General features: G+C 34.7%; 1 protein-coding gene across 1 annotated transcript in view; it reads left to right on the forward strand.

The window, feature by feature from the left end:
- The window catches only part of LOC143914132 (neurotrimin-like), a 199,100-nt gene that overhangs the window by 159,394 nt on the left and 13,685 nt on the right, over positions 1-26,021 (forward strand). The window contains exon 4 of the mRNA XM_077434221.1: positions 145-315. Coding sequence (XP_077290347.1) covers positions 145-315 — 171 coding nt within the window. The remainder of the gene's footprint in view (positions 1-144; positions 316-26,021) is intronic.

Raw genomic sequence — 26,021 nt, forward strand, 5'->3', positions numbered from 1 at the left:
CTTTTAAGTTTTCGTACACAGTGAGAAGCCTTCAAGCGCAATATCTAGTTACATACGTGTGCTACGAATTCGGAACATTGGAACCGAACCGGTTCATTTCCAAATTTATTTTTTATTTTTAATTTTCTTTGTTTTTCCTTGCAGTTCCTCCTGATATTCTGGACAAGGAATCTTCCAGCGATGTAACGTTACAAGAAGGAGGCAATTCTGTTTTGAGTTGTAGAGCAGCAGGACGTCCAACGCCTCGTATAGTATGGCGCCGGGAAGATGGAGATCACATAGTATTGCGGAATGAATCTGGAGAAGTTTCAAAAGGTAAAATTTATTTATTTTCATTAAAATAGTGCCAAAAATACTCGAAATATTCTACTACACTAAACACTAGTAAAAAATTCATTACAAAGTAATTAACTACGTACAAATTTATTATTAGTTTCGAGGTTATGTTGGAGTACCAAATTAAGAATTTTTTCAATTAATATGTCCTTGCTTAAAACCAAATAGCTTCCTGAATTTTTGAAAGCATATCGAGACAAACAAGATTATTGTTGGGGATCTGGATTGGTTGAATGATATGCTTCTCTTCCTTCTTTTTATATCATTTATTTAAATGCATTTATAACTTTCCTGGTTTGCCCAGGGAGGTGAACTGCCGAAGGCTCTATACTTCATCAGTGATTCGAGCTGCACGTCAAGAGGTACGCTCTTTACCAGCGGACAAACGTGTCTTCATAGATGTGTCTATGAAGAGCACCTTCAGTGTTTAGGTGTCTCTGAAGACCACCTCTGGTGTATAGGTGTCTCTGAAGACCACCTTCGGTGTATAGGTGTGTCACTGGGGACCACCTTCGAGTGTCTGATTAAACGTTCGTGAGCAATTTGCCTCATTAAGCATTACAATGAGTGGGGGGAACGAGCCTGTCCAAATATTTTATATATTTTATTTTTGTTTCAATCGAACATGTACACTCACTTTACAGATCGTTCCAATGCGACGATTGGACTAATACAATTAATACAAGCATTTTTATACAAACGTCATCCTAGTGACACCTATGTATGTTGTGGAAATTTATGCAGCATTTTATAATAGAAATTGGTGAACCTCAGGACGCTAAATAGCTTGCTATTTGCAAGAGAGATTGGAAAGAAAATGTCAATTTACAGGAAACGTTTTAACGAAAATCAGAAAAATTGGCAAACTCTGAAGGAAACGATCGAGTTGGAGTCACAAACCAAGGTCTGGCCAATTGCTACTAGTGAAAATCGAACCTTGACCACTCCGCTTGAAAGCATAATATGCAAACCACTAGTGCACGTTGCTGGTTATATATAACCAGCAAGGGTCTACCTCACGGGCCGGTATGTAAAATTACCGAAAACGCAAATATCGGAAGGCAAAGATTGAAAATCGAAAGATCTTACGTCGAAAGATCAAAAAAAAGGGTGCATGGTAAACGGTACATACTCACTTAATTTGCGCGAGTAGGGTACAACAGGAACAAGAGGAACAGGCTTTTCCTGCCGTATTCTGCGCGCGCACATTAATACGGGAGGAAAAGCCTGTTCCTCTTATTCCTGTTGTATCCTGCTCGCGCAAATTAAGTGAGTATGTACCGTTTACCATGCATCCTTTTTTTTATCTTTCGACTTAAGATCTTTCGATTTTCGATCTTTGCCTTCTGATATTTGCGTTTTCGGTAATTTCACATTCCGGCCCGTCACGGAGACGGAACCAGCAACTATGGAGTCGTGGGTTCAATCCTCGGTCTGGTGTTGCTGGCCAGACCTTTGATATATGTACCTCCAGATTGATTGTTTCCTATCAGAGCTTGCCAATTTATGTGATTTCAGAAAAATTTGTCAATTTATCTGATTTCAGATTTATGAGAAACAGTTCCAACAAATTGGCAACCTCAACCTATTTCTCTAAAAGTTTTTCATTCGAATTCACTAATACGTGAAAAGGCTACAAAAAAAATCAAATTTATCCATACATGTATCTATGATATTCTGTAAAAATTAACTTCGGAGAAACTTCTCTTTAATTTATTTTGTTCTCCATGCCTTTCGATGCTTAAACAGTTGGGACTTTAAATCCATAATAATTATGTCCGTGATAGACATCATCATTTGATGGTTGTTCCTCCTGCCCACACAGTTCTTTATCGGATGGCTCCTAATCCAAGAGCTATCCGACTTCTCAATTAAATATTTGTTGCTGTGCCTTAATGTGATATTTTCCACCTGTGTAGATTATCTGAGATTATTTTAACCTATTTTTCTGGTGGCCTACGCTCATAATTATTTTCATTATTGGATTTATTAGTTGAATTTTGATCTTCTCTCTTCCATTTGGGCCTCGCAGCGATGTTTTGTATTTACGGCTGGTTCTTATATATTGGTGGTGGCTGTAGATGCAAAACATTCTATACTTTGTATTGTTTATTTAATATTTTTACTTTATCTACTATTAAAGATTAATAATATATGTTTACATGTTATGTAAAGATAACCCAGAAAGCTCTAGTAAGGTTTGCTAAAAGTCTTGTGGACACACTTCTTTTAAGAGTTGTTTTCAATTCCATTCGTAAATGTAACATATCTTTGTCACAGTATATTATCCATAGATGTAGCGAACTTTCGTGCATTCAGTTGGGAAATGTATTGAAACGACAAACAAGCAGGATTTACAAGTACTGATACTATTGTCAAATGATAAACTACACCAAAGTTGATTAATATGTTACCATAACAATATCGTGGGCAGCAACTTCTGTAGGACAAGTATGGGATATGTCCAAGTTCTACCTCTTCCGAACAAAATCTTACATATAAAATCATGGGTGGGCAACGAGCGATAGTTGAAAATAGCACAATTCGACCGGGAAAGAGAACTCATGATAAATTCATAAGCTAACTGTCTCGCGTTAACCACGTTATGTTTGATACATTCATTGCGCGATTGAGAATAAAATATTTTCAGCGAGGTGCGGCGTCGGAAAATTTATGACACCTTTGCCAGTTTTGAAAGCGGAGCTCGTGAAAAATGGGACAAGTACGAAAACTGAAACTTTAGCAGGATTTCACAAAAACCTAGGTCACACATACACACACACCTATATTTAAAACACATATAGAAGACATTATTTTATCATTATTAATACTAACTAGTGTTGTGCCCGATGGAATAGCATCGCATGGGTTATGGCAAGAGACCCATATTTTGGGTCTCTATTTTTGATCTATTTTTGTCAATTTTAGCATATATTTTTATGAAGAGTTTCATTTTAAATAATAAAACATTTCGATGAATTTTAATAAAATTTATATTCATATATACAATTTAAAGATAACACAACAATTAAAATATAATAGAAAAATTCAAAAATGTTTTGGATTTAAAATTACAATGAAAAACACATAAATATTAAAAAACAAAGACAAAAAATATAATACCAATTAAAATTTATTAAAACTCAACATGGAGCATATTTATACAGATTATTTTTTGAGATTCGTGCGACGATCGGTAACAATTATGTATATTGTATTTACTAAACTACCTTTCAGCATCCACACTATTGACGGGACACCAAATAGATTTTAGAGCTGCACAACTAAACTCTTCATATTTAATTTTTGTTGCCATCAATAATAGCAATATATCCGGCGTGGATTCACTTTTTATATTCTCTCTTCATTGTCTAAAAAACAGCTGATATCCTTCCAAACATTGAGCCTCTTTAATATATTAAACAATGGCAGGTTTCTAAAAAACACTACTGTTTATTTAACATTAATATTGGATTTTGTACCTGCCACAGATGGATTGAATAGTTTACTCAATGTTTGGAGGAATAGATTTGTGTCATTTAGTCTTGAGTGCGAATCTAGTTTTAAGACGCTTTTTTTGAGCAGATTTTTAAATACACAGCTCCAACTGTCTACTTTTGTTTACAGTAGTAGACAAAAGCAGTTGCTTGGTTTCGACAGGAAAAACACCTTATATGGTAAACTGTAAGCTCTGTTTTATCCCTTCAATTTCTTCACATAATAAATGGGCAAAGGGATAGGAAAACCCTTCAAAATTGTCTATTAATGCTATTAATTTTATGAAAATTTCACTTTTGTTTGTTATTTTAGCATCTATTCGCATATTTTACGAATTAAGCATCTATTAGCATCTATTCCAAATTTTAGCATCAATTAAGCATTAATAGCAAAATGCCCAAAATATGTGTCTCTAGTTATGGCATATTAAGATCTTCGTACGCGTGTGTCAAATTCTGACTCCTCATATGTACGCACATATATTGAGCGTTTTATGATCATAATTATTATCAACCAAGTTTGCCAAATTTCAACGTCGAATAGTTGACGTTTGTCGGTCAAGTTTCGATTATGAATAGGAGATAATTGTGCTCTCGGTTTTGATTCTGAGGAATTTCCAAATTACCCAAGTACGAGAAACCGTACCCCAAGTTCGGGTAAGGGGCTCGGGTTGTCGTGTACAAAAGCAAAGCATCTCGTACCCAAAACGGAATACCTCATTCCTTCTTATTACGACCCCCCCCCATCCTCCCCTTTCATCCCGTATTAATAACATGTCGATTTGGGTCGTTCGATTTTGGTGGCAATATTGTGTCGTGTGTGGAGACACGGTGTGTGTGTAATCACTGTAGTTTCGATATCGTTCCGAATACAATAACGACGAATGTCAAGTTTTCAAAGAGGGGGTGGGAAATGTGGGTGAGGGGAGCGGGGTACGAAGGCGAAGTTTCCCCTCTAGAGCTGTCTAGAGATCACCGGCCATTGTTGTTGACTTTCGCTCGGTTAACTTGGCCTGCGATCATAAGCCGATTGCTTCTCAATATTATTGTATGGTTCCGTATATATAAAACATGCATATACGTATGTGCAAATATTTTATAATACTCTCCTCTATTGTGAGTGGAAACATTATTTTCCAGATTTTTTCCAGCAAAAGGAATTTTCCAAGCTGAGTTTTATGTACAATATGTATTTATATAATAGGATTGTACTAGTTCAACGTTTTTGTTTGAAACGAAGTGTCATCTTTTTGTCCTTTACTTTACTTTGAGTAGTTGTCCACTAACTTTTAAAAGGAAAAATAAGAAAATAACGGAAAATTATTCAACAACGAGGAAGATATTTGAACAGGAAGTATTCTAGTCATATTATATGTATGTAATTGACTAAAGACAGCTTTTGTCACGATCTCTAATGATTCTGTCACTTGTTCGCTCCAATCATACAAAGATTATAATCACCTTATATAATCAGACTATCTTGTCCTGTTTTTACCTCTTCATCCTGTTATTTTCATGACATCTACCACATGAAGTCGTCATTCAAATCCAAACTCTTCAATTCAAATATGAATTCAAATAATCCAATTCAAATATGCCTTAACATGAATATTTAAATTTAGTTGATTTAATCAACTTAATCCCTCAGAAAAAGATGACAAGGCTTAGCTACCACCAAATTGAAATATAAGCAGCGCCATAGATCAGTGGTTAACGTGTAATGATTTCGATTGTGTGGTCATTGATTCCATCTCTGGCTTTGTTGCTGGCCAGACCTTGGATATGTGAGTCCAAGGTCGATTATTTTCTTTCAGAGTTTGCCAATTTACATGATTTCATTGGAAACATCTCCAAAAAATTGACAATCCTGTCCTATTTCTCATAATTTGTTGATATTTAAAATGCTGCAAAAATGTATCCATAGATATCTCTATATAATTTTTTATTTTATTTTATTTATTGGTTTTGAATAATAACTATGTACATACATACATATGTGCAATGTTAACAAAATGGATGAATTTCAAATGATCAATACGAAAACATTGTTTCGTCTTATAAATAGAATTATTATTTTAAAGATTTCTAATGATTCTTCCTCTTGTTTTCTCCAATATTTCAAATATTATAATCACCATATATCATTAGACAAGCATGGATTGTTTAAAGCTCTACGCCCTGTGTTTTCCATGTCATCTACCACAGTAATTCATCATGAGAATCAAAACTCTTCAATTAAAATTTCATTTCATCAGGTGTGATATTAAATTGATATTAAATTACATTGATATTAAAATCAACTAAATCTCTGATACAAAAGTTGACACGACTTAGCTGCGACCAAATTAACATTTAAAATGGATGAATTTAAAATTTTCAATACGAAGACATTTTTTCGTCTAATAACTTTAATTATTTACTTAAAACTTCTACATACAATATTGAAGAATAACACTGATCGGACAGTTCATCTACTTCAAAATAATTATAAAAGCCTTCTTTTTATATAGTGGTTAAAATTTAAAATAAAATTAGTAACTTCCAGTAACATAAAACTTTTTAAAAATAAACTTGACTATTTCAATAAAATAAATGGGTTTTTGTAGTTTTGTTCAATTTTTTAGTTCTTATATACATATTTATTTTTCTCTGTTTTGAATTATTTATATTTCTTTTTGGTTTTTTATTCTTTTGTTTTCAATTTTTTGGTTTTTTTTATTTGTATTTCTTTGTGATAACTTTATTTATTAACAAACCTCTTGGCTTGTCATCGGCTACGGTCCCTTTCCCAAGTATTCTTAAATAAATAAATTAAATGAATTTTGAATGATTCTTTTAGGAACCTTTTTTCTATCAACCATAGAAAATAGACTTATAATATTTTATTGTTGTGTGCATTGTTTACATTTCCACCATTTCTTAACTTCCATTTACTTAAAGAACCTTTGTCTACCTTCTAAATTTTTGACACGAGGTTTTACATTGACATTTTGATTTATTTACATTTATTACCTGTTTATGCATTGAAGATTTGTTGTTATTTACATACTCGTATCCTATTATACTTCTGACAAAACTATTATTATGTCTATTTAACGTGACCTCTACATTCATATACATACATACATATATGTATGTACTTCAAAGTTTGATTTTCAAACTCAATTTTAATTCTGAAAATTCGTCTCATCTATCCAATCTCCTCGAGACAAAGCAAAAAAATAAACCTAGTTATAAATTTTTCTATGAAAATATCAAACTGCTCAGTCCCATGGTATCGCGTGCAAAGAGTCTCGATTCAAAATCGGATCAAAAGACACACCTGTTCGTTTCACATTGAGTGAACTATCATGCTCCCAGGACCTCGTCCTCCCCTTTTTCCCTCCATTGTGTGTCCTGCGAATCGCATTTTATATTTTGCACTTGGCACGATTTCGAGACTATAAAGGCACGCCTACGAGTCGGGATTGCTCGTCCTTTTTGTCCCGGCTCGTTATCTGCCTGTCCCCGAATCTTCCCATCCCAATCCTCGGGATAATGCAAGGTCGCATCTAATGTGATTAAGGTGGGCTAATGCCCTTTTTGCCAGAGACCCTTCTAATATTTAACGTTGTTGACGTAAGCCGGCGAACGCATCCATCTTGCGAACATTGACAGCCTAATCGCCAAATCCCTTACAACGGAAACCTGCCTTTAGAACACGGGTAAAGCCTCGCTCTACGAAACAGGGACGCATTCACAAAGCGTAATAGTTTATCAAGGTGTGCCTTTGTATGACACTTCTCAAAAATATTTAAATTTCATGGAATAAGGTTTCGTATAGAAAGACTTCTAAATTTGGCGCATATATGTATGTACATATGAAAATTTCATTGTTGCTATTGTTGCATAGGGGTGGGTGGAGGATCCAAAGAAAAGGCCAAAGTCACTTCACAGCATTTATTGAATGATTAAGAAGATCCACGCACTGCTAGTGCTCCGTCCAGAATGCCTTCATATGGTACCTGCTTATAAAGAGTAGGTCGCTCACTGCATCTTCCTCAACGCATTAGTTTACCTATTGTTATAGTCACGTACCAGATACGCAGTCCCACGGTCTTGGCATTAAGTCCCACGCTTTCGTGCTGTCAGTTCTGAGAACTCTAGTGGGAAGTGACCGAATGCCGTTACCGACCACTAAGTCAATTAGGAAGTCTCCATTGTTAGCTGACTGCACTTAAGCCTGGAGATAATCCTCAAAAACCAATTAAAATGGAGGCTCCTTTTAGCATATGCTACAATATAAACCCAATGCGCCTTCCTAGAAAATTAATTACAAATATTGCAGCATTTTTATTACATAAACCGCTGTATTTCGAAAGGCTGAAGAGCACAAAATTAACAATTAATTAATTCATAGAGACGTCTATTAATTTAGACTTGTACATGAATTTTTACATATTGTACATTACAGACTAGGGTGGTTTTTGCAATTATGTATTTTGCACGAGGCAGCGTTATGGGTGTTTTACTTTTGTTAAGTACGCCGCGCATTTAGGCTAAACAATGACCGTTATTAGTTATTTCTCAGAATCGGTACGGGGGGACCCAATGTCATGGAAATACATATCCGAATACGGGACTATACAACAGGTAAACAGATTAGGCGTCCTGAGAGATCTACCCTTTATAAGGCGGTACGTAGGCGATATCATGTCATTCTGGACTGAGTACTGCCAGTGCGTGTATCTCCTTAATCATCAATAAATGCTGTGAAACGACTGTTGGCCTTTTACTTGGATCCTCCACCCACCCCTACGCAACACTTTTAATACTTTTGAGTTCTGATAAATTGACAGAACAATTGAAACGAAATATTTGTGACATAGATTTTCGCCAATTTGATGGAGGAACCGTTTTAACAATGAAATCAGATAAATTGGAAAACTCTGAAAGGAAACGATCGACTTGGAGTCACAAATATCCAAGTCTGAACAGCAGATGATATGTACATCTGGAATTCGCATCAAAACGCATCCCGCAACAATACTTGCATTCCCACATCCATTCCATGCATTTTTCATGAATTTTAATAGATGCCTAAATTTTTTGATTCACTCCAGCAACGCAAGAAAAGAACCAACTTCAATGTGCATTCAACAGCATTCAGTCATGCATAGTGGAAGTGCGATTTAGTACCGTGTGCATTCAAACGTTCACTTGCATCTAACTGCATTTGCACACACAACAGTATCAAACCTGCATCTCGAGGGATATACGTGGATACACAGAGTGCATTTCGTACATAATGGACCGCAGTACGGGTCCAGAATTACGATGCAGTCTGCCTCATCAGCAACCGCGAACCGGCACATCTTAATGCGATATTAAGCGTTTCGGGCTAAATTTCCCTTAAAATCAGCGTTGTCTGAAAGGTCTTCTGCCGAATAAAGACTGAATTAAGTGGATTGGCGGTTGGAAAGTTCAAAAGGACCCTCTCGACGGGGTCACACGTCAAAAGGATGATCCTTGCGTGTTTTGCAATGAAGAAAATAAAAAAAGGACCTCGTCATCCGAAAGCCCAAAGACGGACGCCGTATGAATGGACAGAATGTGATACCTTGGAGCTTTTTTTCCCCGGATCGCAGGTTCAATCTTTATCCGCGTGTTTTTGAAAGGAAAGGGATTAGGTGCGGGCTTTCGATAGGTGGGGTTTTCCTTTTCGGAAAATTCCCCTCAAAGTCCGGTCAAAACTTATGAATTATTCATCCGTCGGCCGTACAAATACGACGACGAACACAATCGATAGTGCACGCCGAGAAAGGGTTAAGCCGGAAATTGGGTGCGAGACAATCTTGAATTTGCAATCGAATGCTATCCGATGACAGCTCCATTATTTGGCGAAATTGATATTTGTTTTGAAAGATTATTTATACATTTTTTAAGTAAGCATTTGAATTCTAATTTCACGCTCAGAATATTTTCAATTTGATGCGCTGTGGGTAGATTTCCCATTCGAACGATATTATAATGTAATAACAATTTTCAATTCTGAATAAAATATGACTGGATTGAAGAAATTGACAAAGATCTGATGAATAGAATAATCTTTTGTATAAGATCGTCTCAATTTTATATTTTGAATGACTCATTGTGTAATACTTGGAAAGCCACCATCTTATGTTTTCACAATCCAGATCTTTAGCAATGAACTGTAAGCATGAAAGAAGACACTTCAATAACTTATTTTCATCAAATAAGAAGATAACTCATTCAAAAATGGAATATTTCTTTCAACTACAATATTATCTCACTTTGAACCTTCAAGCCTTTCAGTCGTAATTAAATGATTTTACGCTTTTTGTAAGCCATACTTATTAAGGTTTGCAAACGAAATAAATATGTAAATTCATTCGGTATAATTCCAACTCTTTCTATTACATACATACATATTTTTACTCAAAATAATACACGACACATTCATTTTTTATAAAAAATGATTTAATTAAATCAACAGGCTGGCATCGTATGTATATTTTTAATAAAACATTTTATGAAAACCTCAATTTTATGAAAAAATCAATAGACAAAAAGGTCAATAGCCATTTTTAAAACTATTATATACAATACATTGTATTTATATAAATAATATAATACACCAAGACGAGTTTGGCGAATGGTTAATCTTCTTTATATTTATTTATAACAGTTTGTCGGTTATGTTACTAAAAGGCTATATTATAAAAAAATTCAAAGTTTGATAGATGATTCTCTTAAAAAAACACTATGTAAAGAAAGTGCGAGGTATTGTTAACGATATTTGAAGTATTATATATTATATCAAGTGTCAAAATACCAAAATAACTTTTATATTAGCTCAAAGCTGTATTTGATCACATAATCGATGGCCTTTACAATCTCAAACCAATTATTATTGTAATGTATTAAAAAAAAAGGTAGAATTAATGTACTACATACACATAATGAAAATTCATATTAGCATCGTACAATATTATTTTAATACGGATACAATCGCTTATATAAGTTGACATTTTTTCTCCCGAATAACACACACACACACACACACACACAAGTTTTTCAATGCCATAATATCGGAAAAATCAAGGGGTCAACTTTTTGAAATTTTTCTCATAGGGATGGGATTTTTTCAGCGTAGTTTTCACATTCGGATGAATTTTCATCTAGCGTCGAGTAAAAAACGACGATATCACATCGATATCTATGCGAAAGCTTCTTTTGTATGTTGACCTTTCGCTAGGTTTCCTTCCCACCCCCCCCCCCCTCCTCGCTTCAATATCGAAAATGTGAAAGCCAAAAAAATAATATATTATTCTCCCCATTGCCAGTTCGGAAAAGGCAATGTTCGTAATGAGCATAAATCACTTAAACGCGACGCTATAATAATAGCCGACCGTTTGGACCGAAATATACGTCATTTGTATTTGATATTTTCGACCAATTGTTAGTTTAGCCTAAATGTGTCGAGGCAGATCGAAAACCTTTTTTTTTTGGTAATGATGAATCGTCTCAGCAAATCCCAAACCCCTTTAATCCGCATTGTCTCAAATGAAGATGCGTAATTTTTTCGTACGGATCTATATCAATTAATATATTGTATAAAATAAATAAAAAATACATATGTATATAAAAACATAGAATTATACATATGTAATTAAATTACCAAAAAAATAAAATATTTAACCAGCAGCATGGCTTGGTGGTTCCGTTTGTGTTAAGCACCGAGAGGTTCCGGGTTCGATCCCGTGCTAATCTTTAATACTGCTGGTTAGACTTAGATATTTGTGACTCCAAGTCGATCGTTTCTTATCCGAGTTTGCCAATTTATCTGATTTTCATTGAAATGGTTCCTCAAATTGGCAAAAATCATCCTACCTGCCGTCACAAATATCTGAATTGGATTTATGCACAATACGTAAAAAAATATGTACAAGTTTAAATCCATATATGTCTCAATGGATTAATTAGTTAATTAATTGTTAATTTCGTGTTCATCAGCCTTTCGAAAGAATGATTTATGTAATGAAAATGCTGCAATGTTTGTAATTAATTGTCTAGGAAAGCGCATTGGAATCTATCTGTCAGATCTTCCTGGTTTATATCTTCAGGCCTTCCTGGTATATGTGATAAATACATATAAACATACATATTAATAACCAGCAGCATAGACTAGTGGTAAGCATATAATGCTTTTGAACAAAGTGGTCAAGGGTTTTATCCCACCGGTAGCTGCTGGCGAGACCTCGGATATGTGACTCCATGTCGATCGTTTCCTACCAGATTCTTATTTATCTGATTTTCATTGAAACGATTCAAAAAATAGCAGCCTTTACTCATTGACTTGCAAAATTTAAAATTTTTCAGCATCTCGAATTTCGCTGATTTGTATAAATGCTGCAAATATATATCTATTTGGATCGATGTTCAATGATTAATCGATGTTTATATTTGCCTTGTATAGTAATTACAATTCTTCTGTACAACGTTTGACCATAGATGTCGTGTTTAATGTAAACATATTGGTGTATACCTGTATATATAATTAATAATTTTTAATTTGTATACCACATTCATCGCTTCGGATCAATCTGTTAAGACGACTGTGGATGATTGATTACAAATTAAAAAAATATATATATGTATTTTATAACTATGCAAATATATATGTGCTGTCATGTTCCAAAACCCAGTTTACATATTTTTTAAATTACTTGGTTAACAAAACCAATATTTCTTTATTATCATAAAAACATTACATTTTTGTTATTGGTAGATACATATATTCGAAAACTGCAGATTTAATTATGGAACGATGATGAATTTAAAATGAGATACGTAGAACTTTGTTTCACTAATTAACTTTGGTTCACTTTGGTCTGCTGCTGTACTGATCGTCACTTGTGGGGTCGATACTAATGACTACTACTATCGGAGTCTCGATAGTGATGAATAACTTATGTGATCGAATCGTGATCTATATTTTTATCTTTTGGATTGGGCAAAGACCGGCACTCCTGTCTTATCTGAATATCCCTTCATAGGAATTTTAATAGACTTGTTACTCACGTATATGAATGTGAGAAAGTGAATTTGATTATTGTAGGAACTACATTGATAAGCGAGGTACATAACAGTACATATGTATGTATATATCCAAACCCACTTCGCGTCAAATGCTAATGTCAAATCAACCAAAGATACCCAACCAAACTTCCAGTCAATCGCTCCAATCTAATGGAATGAGAAAATCTTCTCTCGCAGTTTAATTAATTTCACCGTATACACATACGTACAACCACATTCATTCTAGTAGGCATACATATTATATACATATACTTAATATACATATAGTGTGTTTCGGGTGTTAAACAATGTAGCAAAACCGAGCGAGGCACTCGTGATGGACGCCCTGAATAGGCCTCTAAACAAAAGCTCCCCAAATGGATACCCGAAGTTGGTCGAGGCGAGTGGAGTTGTTGCAATTGTTTACGCAAATAATACACGGTGATTTGCAAGGCTCGGCTCTCTTGCATTTGCGATTACTGTGCGGGGGAAACTTTTCAAGAAAATAGCTTACATCTTCAAACTCGAGCCTCGCCGCGTAATGAATGGCGTGTATGCCTGCTGTGGCCAATATGCGGCTCGCGAACCGCATACAACTCTTTCAATACGACTTTCATGATTTAATATTAATAACGAATTTCTGAAAAACAGTCAAACACTGAAAAAAATACAAAATGGAAACAATCTTATCATTATTTACCCATATCTCTACCCCACTCCTTTCCTTTTGGGCATGCTTGGGTATAATTCCCTTGAACTTCGGAGAAACTTCTCATTAATTCGTTTCGTTCTCCTGCTCTTACGTGGTAATACGTCATGCCCGTTGTTGCTGGAGCAGTTGGGACTTTATGTCCCTAATCACTATGTGCGTGGTAGACATCATCATTTGCTGGCTGTACCTCCTGCCCGCACAGTCCTTTTTCGAATGGCTCCTATTCCAAGAGCTATTCGACTCCTTAATGAAATCGTTGCTGCCGAGACTGAATGTGATATTTTCCACCTAAGTGAGCGTAAATTGTCGGAAATTACTCTAACCCATTTATCTGGTAGTCTGCGCTCATCATTGTTTTCATGATTGATTGTGATTTATGAGTGAAATTTTGATTAACTCTCTTCCATTTGGGCCTTACAGGGATGTTTTGTATTTGTAGTTGTTTCTTACATATTTATTGAAACTGGCTGTAGGTGCAAGGCATTCCTTATGCTATATTTTATTTGATATTTTTACTTTATCTGCTATTATTAAATGCTATTTTTTATGTTTATGTATGGATGTATTTATGTTTATGTTTAATTGTTATTTATTTATTATTTTTTTTGTGTTATATTTTTTGACCGTTGTGGTGCTTTAGGAATCCCTGTTATGCCACAATGGTCTGTTTAGAATAAATAAATAAATAAATAAATTATATATGTAGGTATATATGTAACTGGTGTTTTACCCGATGACGTATCATCGCATGGGTGTTGGCATATTATGTTATTTAACAAAAAAAAATAAAAGAAATGTGTCGTCGGTCAAGTGTTCAACCCCCACGCAGTCGAATTTTTTTCAAATACCTTTCAAGTGGGTTTGGTGCAAACGATCGAAAAGCGCCAGACAGATTGAACCACAGATTAACTGGATGGCTGCTTTAAACGCAATTCTCGACTTCACAAATGAAAAATTGCACATCAGATGACGAGTAACCTTTCGATGTGCACAGATGCAATTATTAAAATGGTAATTATTAAAATTGAGTTGGATCTTTCTGGCGAGTTTTTAATAATTTAATAAGGAAAAATTCGGAACTAAAGTTTCAGAAGCACAGAACGTATTGTCACGTTCCAGGAAAATATTTATTTAATTTTTATTTACTACTTGGTTAACCAACCAAGTTTCTTTATTATTATTAAAATGTTACATTTATCTTATATTATAGATATATTCGAAAAACGATAGATTATGGAACGATGACTTTTATAATAGGAGACACGTAGAACTATTTCACTATAACTTTAACTGTCGTTCACTTTATTCTGCTGCTGTGCTGATCGTTATTTGCGGACGCGTTCTCGGAGTCTTTATGATGACGACTGTCACTCTCAGAGTCGATGATGATGACTGTCACTCTCGGGGTCGATGGTGATGACTGACTAATGCGATCGAATGGCGATCTATATAAATGATTTGTTATCTTATGGGCTGGGCACATTCCTGTGTTATCTGAATATCCTATTACAGGAATTTTTATAGTTTTGTTATTCACGTATATGAGCGTGTGAAAAGTACATTTGATATTGTGGGAACTAGAGTGATAAGCGGGTTACATAACAGTATACAGGGTAGGTATGTCGGGACTTCGGGTAGATTTCGCTTAGTGTAAGCGCGAGCAGTGCGCACGCATAAGGTACACGTGTCGTTAATCTGTGGTTCAGTCTGTCTGGCGCTTTTCGATCGTTTGCACCGCATCGCTTTCAAATATATATAAAAACCGACTGTCGCTGAATATGTTTGTATGTTTCGGACGATCAACCAGTATGGGGAACCAATCACAGCCAAGTAATCGAGACGCCGGGAAGCGTGGTAGTGGAGGAGGGGGGGGGGGGGGCGTCGAGCGAGGTCGCATTCACCGAGTGTCCAACGAGGAGCTCTGGGCGTCGGGGGCGCAAGCACGTGGGTCGAAGCCCCCAGGGTGCCAGAAGCGTCGGGGGGCGCTGGGGGCGAAACTCCTAGGCCGTTGGAGGCGTCGGGGGTGCGGGGGGCGAAGCCCCTAGGGCTCACGCACACACACACATTCATTCATCATTTCGAACGGGTTGGATTGCTAAGTGTATAATGTGCCACTTTTATTACGATTAATATTACGTGCGCGTGCGCCTATAAATTACCTTACATTATACATTATACTACATATAACTTTATTTTTATTTGTGTTCCAATTCCTTTTCGAAACCACCCGTTGAAATCAACGGGCACAACACTAGTTTAATATATTTATATTTAATTGTTTGAAATGAAAAAAATATATGTATATTAAAACTACCTACGTACCTACATACATGTACATAAACAATATAAAGCACCAATAGTAAAATTAATTTAATTAATTTGGCGGTAAATTTTCTCTGCCAAGAGGAAACATTGGTATGCAATAGTATACAGGATGTTTTGTAGCTAAGTTCAAAGCCTTTTAAAGAGTTGATAGCTCATATAATTCAGAACATTTTGAGCCACACATACTTCAGTCCAAAGTTTTACGGTATTTTTTTAATTTCATTTATATAGATTTTTACTAAACACCAAAATCTCACAGTTAATTGCTAATACCTCAAATCGCCTTCCTGGACTTAATTAATTACAAACAATGCAGCATTTTATTATTACATAAATCACTGTATTTCCAGAAGCTGAAGAACGCGAAATAACAATTAATTAATTAATTACAGAATTAATCCATTGAGACATCTATGAATTTTAGATTTGTACACAATTATTACAAATTGTACATACAATAAATACAGAAGATTTGTGACAAGAGGAAAGATAATTTTTTGCCAATTTTGAGGAACCGTTTCTACAATGATCAGATAAAATTGACAAACCCTGATAAGAAACGATAGATTTGGAGTTACAAATACCCCCAAATCTAACCAGCAGTATATCGGATTGAACCCACTGATCACTCGGTGCTAAACATACACGCTACCATTAAACCACACTACTGGCTATGTTAAGAAAAGGTTTAGATCAGACGTGTTTTGTAATGACCCAGGATTTAAGGACTCCGATGCAAAAACTTTCTAGCAAGACCGAACAAATGAAAAGTTGTATATGTTTATGACCCAAATATGTAAAATTTCAACGAAAATTCAGGATAGTTTTATTACAAAGACATCCCATAGATCTAATACGACGGAAAAGGACCTAGAAAGCGACAGCACAAACCATCTCCAATATTGGTTTCGATATCTCCGATTGCCCAGCTTCCAAACGGCGCACACGACAAAGGAGAGGCACAAAGAAAACCCCTCCTCGCAAACATCGACGCTGGATTTGAACGTGTCGAAACAATCGAGCTGGGATTCCCTACCCAAAAGATTGCACAATCAGTCCCTTTGAACCGGGTCCGTATGTGCACCTAATGCACCGTAAACTGCATACGTGCACTTTGAACGTACCCGCACACTTTGTGTGTACGTTTATCCCATTAAACGCTGCAATTCGACATCCAATCGTGTCTAATGTTATATCTGGAAATCGTTACGATTCAAATTGATCTCGTTCAAATTGTGGAGTATGTGGATTGTAGTGCCGATGCCTAATATGTAGAATGGATTATTATCGAAGATTTGACAGTCGTACGTGCGAGTTGTTCTAAGCTCGGATCGTTGGCTTAATACTCTAAGTCCAATTGAATGGAATTAACGTTTCAAATGAGGTGACTCATGTATACATACGTACATATATGTATATGTACATATCTATATATATTAAATTGAATGTCTCTTTGTGTGTCTATCTTGTCTCGTATAGGCTCCTAAACCACTCAACCGATTACGAGAATACCGACGTATAAGCATAATACAAATACTATATATAAAAGAATTAGTGAGACATCTATGTTATAGATTATAATTTTTTTTATATCATATTAAAATAGTGGTGACATACTGGGTAGGATATTTTTACCAATTTGATGAAGGAACCGCTTCAACAATGAAATCAGATAAATTGGCAAACTCTGATCGACTTGGATTCACAAATATCCAAGTGTGACGAGCAGCATTAAGAGTATATTCAGAACGAATTCTTTTCCATCGAGGTCATAGCCCAGCTCAGCGCTCTCTCGGTGCTTAGTATCAACGCAACCACCGAGCCACGCTGCTGACTATCTAAATATATAATGTATGTGTGTAATAAAAATTAGACTTAATATATCACGTCACAAGCTCAATATTGAGTATGCAAGTATATGTAAGTGCATGGATCTAATGAAAGTCTCATAAAGGCACAAATTTCATCTTATAGGTTTAATTTATGAGGCAGATTCTATGAAGCTTGTTAGTATTGAGAAGATTCACTAGAGTATTATTATTATGATAGTTTAGTTTTTAGTTGGTTTGAGTTACCAGAGCGGAGACTTACCAAACTTTACTAAGTTTGACCCATTAATGATCGTTTACGAGATATGAGCGTTTAAAAAAATGCGTGATTTTTACAGTTTTTTTGGATTTTGCGGTATTTAACTGAAAATCTAGTATTTCTATGCTCAAAGTTAGTATTGGAATCAATAGCCAGATATTTTTCCTATTGATTTTTATATTTCATTGCTTTAAAATACTTATAATTAATTATCTAGCGAATTTTAAAAGTCAAAAATATATTTTTTTTACGGATTTTTTCTCCGTGCTATGTTGCGTTTATTTGGACAGATTTTTATTTCACCACGTTTATAAGGATTGGTTTTCTATTTCAATATTTTTTTTTATCTAAATAACTCGAGCGGTAATTGCAATAGAAATGCTTTCGCTGTGTAGACATTCGTAGCGCGGCTAACGTTGGTGCAAATATTCGAATTCAGTGGGTCAAATTTAGTAAAGATTGGTTAGTCTCTGCTCTAGTAATTTTTTACATACCTCCTTTACGTTTCACTTACGATTACAATTCAGGAAAAAGTTTGCCTCTTATCCGATCGTTTTCATACTTTGCCATATTGCTCATTTTGGTCATAAATATAAGTAAATGGAGCCTCCGCCATTACGATAGAGATAAAGAAGCATTTCAGATCCGAAGATTTTTAATCTCGGTGACAGTTGGTAGTCATTAATTTTATACATAGATGGCGGTAGTAAAAAAAAATATTGGTTTTTTTATTCAAAATAATAATTTTGCTACGCAGTGTTATATAAAAATGGTTTTAAAAAAGGGAAAGTAATGCAGGATTTTTTGACGTGAATTTATATTCTTTCCTTCATTCTCGTTTTATCATTTTCAAAAGACACCTGAGCAAAGCCGGGTACAACAACTAGTTTAATATAATTTTCAAATTAGAATGTATTTATCTGTACATATGTATACGTGTGTACAAAATGCACTCAAGTATGACGGCTTTATATTGCGAAGAAATCCTTCACATAATAATTCACCGAATCACAATTTTCGCCGTATACTGTCTAATAAAACGTATAAAACACCGAATAAAACAAGGGTTGCGTTATTACGCGAACAGTTACCCTCTAAAATCGGCAACTAGAGCGAGCACACACGACAATGGGAAAAGTTTCATCTGCGACTACACAGGGGGGGGGGGGCGAGGAAAGGGTTATTTTGATTAAAAATGTTCGCAAGCAACATTTCGGCCCGATAATGACGTAACGACTAGAACGCAATAATCGCAACGAGCGTGTGTTGCGCAAAAGCCAGCATTTGTGACGCAATACCACAATTCAAAATCCCATTTACTCCCACTGCGTTCCACTCTGTATGTGTGTGGGTTTTTTTTACTCCCTTTTTATATGCATTTTTTACTGTTATTATTATTTTTGTATTTTATCGTCGCACTCGGCACCTGCTTTTAAAACAGAACAATAAAAAAATAAATAAAACAAACAAAACAAAACAAAAAAAAAAAACACCACCGAGAGCACTCGGCACAAAGTCGACGCTTTGAAAACGTCAGCTAATAATATTGTAAAACGACCGAGCTTCGGTATTTAATATACGCCGAGTTTACGACCCCTGTAATTGCATGCGATCGAGCACGATCCTATAAAACCAGGAAAAAAAATCCTCAATGGATTCTTGAAACAAAGTGAAAAGTTTTTTAACTCCACATATGTATGTATGTATGTATATTCAATCGAACTCGATTTTACACGTTATTATTTGTAGCCAGTATTTTGACGGTTGGTATTTGTTCGTGTTTATAATCTACAAAATATTTGAATTTGATGCGTTGAATGTAAATCTATATATATTAAACTAGTGGTTTTATCCGGCTTTGCTCGGTATTTGTAATATAAACCGCTTTAACATGACTAATCTAATAGTAAACATTTTATTAAATTTATTTGAATACTCATTTGTTTTTTTTTATTAAATTGACTGTCAAGAACAAACAAACATATCTACTAAGTCTGTTTCGAAATTATATGTATACCAGAATCCGGCGGCGGCTGACTTCCGGCGCCTGCGCCCCCTAGATTTGATTTTATTTTTATTTATTCTTCTAAATATAATATTCTAAATAAATATTTTTTTTTAATTTAAGGGGGTTCCATGCCCCCCTGGCTATGGACGTGACATGATACGAATAAATTACGTAATATATTTAGGTTTTTTTATTATTTATTTCAATCGAACGTGTACATATGTACATTCACCTTTACAGTTCGCTCCAAAGTGACGAGTGTACTTATATAGATACAATACAATAATATAATTAATATTATACAAGCATTTTATACAATGCGAATTCATAAAAAACATCATCCACAGGGAAAAACCTATGGCGAAATTTTTGCAGAATTTTATTATAGAAATTGGTGAACCTCAAGACGCTCAATAACTTGCAAAGATTTTCAAAGATGCCAATTTACAGGAACCGTTTCAATAAAAATCAGAAAAATTGGCAAACTCTAAAAGGAAACGATCGACCTGTGGTCACAAACCAAGATCTGGCCAACAGCTACTAGTGGGAATCGAACCGTGACCACTCCGCTTGAAAGCATAATATGCTAACTACTAGTCCACGCTGCTGATTTTTGGTTTTATTACATAAACGCATTTTTTTTATTAATTTCAACTTTTTCACAGTTCGAAAGAAGTTGTAGATAATACTAGATGTGTTTTTAAAGAAAAAAATCATTTCTCACTAATTAGTTTTAAAAATGCTTAAATAATTCGCAGAAATTTCATAATTAAGTGGCAATGGCTGGAGGATCCTTTCACCCATTAAAATTAGATTTTTACAAAAAATTGTTTTTTCTATTTATTTTTTACGGCATATTCAAATATCAAGCTCGATTACAGCAGAGCGTTCATTTAAAAAAAAAAAAAAAAAACTATGCAAATTACCTTTGTTGTCAGTAATTTCAACGAAATCGGGAATAAAGATTAAAAAAAATACCCGAGACAGAATTAAAATACAAATTTATTCCCGCGATGCGCCATCTTGTTACAATCCGACTAGGCAAAAATTACGAACGGTATTCATAGTAAATAACAAAGATAAGCCCTCTCTATTTATACGTACTTATATATATATGTATATGATACAAATAATAGATCGCACTAATGTGGACCGCTGTATAAGCAATTTTCTACTCTACATGTGCATATATCGTATATATACAGGGCCGAACAGAAGAATTATGCGTTTCTTGTTTATTATTCCAAAAATAAAGCGGCGATCTGAGAAAATATTACAATACAACTCTCCTTATTCTCGACTGGCGTCTCGACGCCCCAATGATAAATGGGAAATTCATCATGGCGCCATTTTCTCCTCTCCGGAGTATTTTTATTTCACTTTCTGGATTCAATCTACGGATCGTGATACTATGAGTGCTTCAAAATCACATTGTAGTGATGAAAGAGTGTCATTATATGAATTTTTGCGCTGTTTGATTCCATATAACGCTATTTCAAATTGGTAGGTGTTTATCGTCCTATTGTTCGATGCGATAATGCGATCCATTATAGTCTTGAGATTAATATACCAATTCTGCAAATAAAGGCGATGTATTTTTCTAAATCAAATCTCCTAAACCACTGAACGAATACGATGGAACATTCATGATTTGTTGTATGCATGTCCGGGAAGATTGCTGTGAAAAAGAATCGCCCCAAAACGGGAACGGAAACGGGAAAAACGGGAATGAGTCTCATTATAACCAGCAGCGTGGTCTAGTGGTGAATGTTGAATCATTTCGTACTTGATGTTACGAAATGATTCAACACTTACGAGTTCGAATCACCACTAAGTCTCGCTGTTGGCCAGACCTTGATTTATCTAGGTCGATCGTTTCTTATCAGAATTTGCCAATTTTTCTGATTTTCATTGAAACGATTCCTGTAAAATTGGCGTTTCCTTCCCACTTTTCTGTTGCGAGCCTTTAGTTATTGTTATATCTTAGGTTTCGCCATATTGCTCACCATAGATGTCTCTGTGATTGTTTATCGAATATAAAATTCGTATTCTTACATGAAAGTTATTCATCATTACTTATCGTATTAATACGATGTTTGTTATATATGTATACTGACCATAGATGTCAGATATTTAGATATGCATGAATATATGTAGTAATTATGTGAACCAGGAAGGCGCATTTGGGATTTACCTGTTAAGCCTTCCTGGTATATTTGTATATATGTATTTGAAAATATGTATGTAAATAAATAAATAAATAAATAAATTATATCGCAATAATTTCAAATGTGTTCGCTGCCTGCGTTTTTCCGACAAATGGGAACGGGAACGGGAACCAGAACGGGAACAGGAATTGTATGCTTTATTGTGGCATTGCAACGCATACCGGGTTCAGCTAGTAAACAGTTATAAATTCTGAGATCAAATCAGTCGAAATACAAAAATAGTCGCGTGATCAATCGCTACTAGAATAAGACACATGGTGAACACAATTCATAGACAATAAACAACTTTAAAAAATATATTGCAAAGTATACGATAAATTTTATCGAAATTTTCCACATATCTTTTCACAAATAATGTCGTATACGTTGTCGCTCTAACTTTCTTCGCTAATCCTAAAAGAAAACACACCACTTTCTCAATACAAATAGACAAGATGCGTAGAAAATAAGCAGTGGACCGTTCAGTAAATACCCGTTGGCGTCCATTGTTAACACGTTGAGCACTGTAGAGAAAAAGAGAGAGAGATGGGATATATTATATTATTATAGCGGGGAGCAGATGCTGTATAGGAAGAGCAGGGCGGCTGACTTTAATCAAAATTAACAATTTTTCCCTTTATCATCCGCACGTCTCTGGCGTCGCCGATGAAAGCGAATGCATTATGGATGTTGTCCGTTACTTTTTTAATTAAATCGCAACGGCGACCGGAAGAACAAAACCCAGGGCTAAGGGAAAACGGAAAAGTGGAGAACTTTATAGGTGTATAGTGTATGTATGTATATAGTTCATCTTTCTCGTTTCTCACTCGTGATGCAAATGAAAGGAATTATTTCGCCTGTGAAATGAGCCGAACCTAAGCGATCGTGACAGAAGCCTGGGAAGACGGAAAACCAATGTAAGAATTATTTGATACATTTGATGTGACTTGCGTAATTACTTTTTCGTCTAGAACTCGTCGTATTTCATATTTGAAGATTATATATAATACATCGGCGTTTCTCTATTATTTTTTTTCGTTTTTCCAAATTCGATTCATAATATACATTTTGATCAAATGTGAAAATATTAACGGTACTGTAAGGGCTGTGGATCAGATCAGATCAAAATGTACCGAATCCAAATCCGACTCCCACTTGGTTTATATTATAATTCAACTACATACTACTCTAGTAAGTATCAACTTTTCGATGACTTTAGTAAAATCAACTTTTCGTGCCAACGTATAAAATTGTTAGTAATAATAAAAACATCGAATTTCGAAATATAAAAAATCATTAAAAATATAGAGTGAAAAAAGAAAAAGTTATAGGCGTTTAATCAATTAAAATCTGACATAGCGAGAGGGTGGAGAAAAGGGAAAAAACCATCGGAAGAGTGTGTCAATTTTGATAATAGAGTCACCGAGAACGATATGGAGTATTTTCAGACGTGTCTATTACGATTATTTTTCACCATCGTAATGGTGGATTTGATTTCCACATATATTTATCTTTTTATTTTTTACAATTTCGCCATAGTGACATTAGAGATTAGCTCCAGGTCGTCACTATGGCTAATTTATTACAAGACATCTAAATACATAAGTATTACATACATACACATGTAAATCGAAACAATACCTGACATATATGGTCAGATATTAAAAACATCGTATAAATACGATTAATAACATTTTTCATGTAACAATACGAATTTTTGCATTCGGTAAACATCCTCAGCGACATCTATGGTGAGAAATCTGACGAAACCTGAGATATAACAATTACTCGAGGTTTGCTACATGAAATTGGGAAGGAAAAGCCAATTTTACAGGAACAGTTTAATAAAAATCAGAAAAATTGGCAAATTCTGATCGACGATAACGATCGACCTCGACAAACCAAGGTCTGGCCAACAACGAGACTCTTGGTGGGAATCGAACCCGTGACATCAAGCACGAAATAATTCAATACTCACCACTACACCACGCTACTGGCTATCCATTTTTACGTCTGATTTCGTGTGACAAAATTTGGGCTCTTATCCGATCGTTTTCGTACTTTACCATTTTGTTCGGTTTGGTCATCAATATAAGTGGAAATGACGTCCGCCATTACGATGGCGATAAAAAATCGTAATAGACACGTTTGAAAATACTCCGTCATATTTCTTCTTGACATCTATGTATTTTCCGAATTCATCGTTCAGACGGTTCGTCCAGTTTGTTCATTCTAGCCTCTTCTTACTTTATATCCCTTTTCGCCAACATCTCGCTATGTCAGATTTAAATTATTAAAACGCCTATAAGTTTTTCTTTTTTAAATACCTCTTTTATACTTCACTTACGACTACAATTCAGGAAAAAAATTGACTCTTATCCAATCGTTTTCATACTTCGCCATATTGCTCATTTTGAAAAAATATCGTTTTAGACGCGTTTGAAATTTGAATTTCTAAAAAGTTTCTAAAAAGTGCCTGACGTTTATCCAGTTTTTAGTTTTAAAAAAAGTTTTTTTAAAACATACCTCTTCTATAATTTGTATATAAAATTATTATTTTGAATAAAAACACCAATAATTTTTTTTTACTATCGCCATCTATGTTTAAAACTAACAAACAAACGTCAAATAGAATGTCGGCGGGCAAATTACAAACGCGTCTTATGGTGCTTACGGACTAAACCAACGACGATTTTGGGCCAACTTTTTAACCAGCAGTAGCGTACAAAATATCGAAATAAAAATTAAATTTTAAAATTGAAATTAAATATCAAAATCAAGCTGAAGAGCGAGATTGAGCTAAAATTAGATCATCGTTGATGTTTTGAATTACAATAATGTTTTGAATTACGACGATACCGCATTTAAAACCAGAGAAATATTATAATTTCTCTGCGTACGAGCAAAAAAAAATATTGTTAAAGTCGTCACGAGATGTTACTGTATTTCCACTTGGATGATCGATAAAAAAAAAAACAATTCATAAAAAAACGCGGTGTCGGATGTCGGTGATTTGTCAAAGGGTTTTTTTTCTTTCGTCGAAATAAAATTAATAATCACACATTATCCGATAAATTTTACCTCTGAAATGATTTAATTACTTGATTTATTTCGACGAGAGAAACAATTGAAGAATAAAAAAATCCTTTTGATGTGACCGACAACACCCCGGGTTAGCAAAAATCGTTGGATCACCCATACTAATACATGATATATTCTCAGTAACTGCGCATTACGGGGAAGTAAAAATAATAATTCTTTGATTTTTTTTCGATCTTAGTGCGTATCTTCGTAAGTCAAAACATCTTCGACAAACAAAAGTCGAGGATTACCTGTATGTGATTGTTGATGATCTAATTTTAGGTCAATCTCGAAAATTTATTTAAATTGTGCATGTTCTGTTTTAACTTTCAATATTTAATTTTAATTTTAATATAATGATTATAATTTTAATTTGATACTTGAATTTAATTTTAATATAATAATAATAGTTTTAATTTTGATATTTAATTTCAATTTTTATTTCGATATTTTCTACGCTACTGGTTTTTAAAGTTGGCCTGTGGGCCGTTCGTTGGCTTGGTGCGTACGCACCATTACACGATATATTTGCACCATCGTAATGGCGGAGGCTCCATTTACTTATATTGATGACCAAAATGAGCAATATGGCAAAGTATGAAAACGATCGGATAAGTGATAAAAATGACCACTAACACGAAAGCCATGTGAAACGTAAAGGAGGTATGTAAAAATAGATGGCGGTA

Source organism: Arctopsyche grandis, chromosome 7, assembly GCF_051622035.1.
Source record: "Arctopsyche grandis isolate Sample6627 chromosome 7, ASM5162203v2, whole genome shotgun sequence".
NCBI lineage: Eukaryota > Metazoa > Arthropoda > Insecta > Trichoptera > Hydropsychidae > Arctopsyche > Arctopsyche grandis.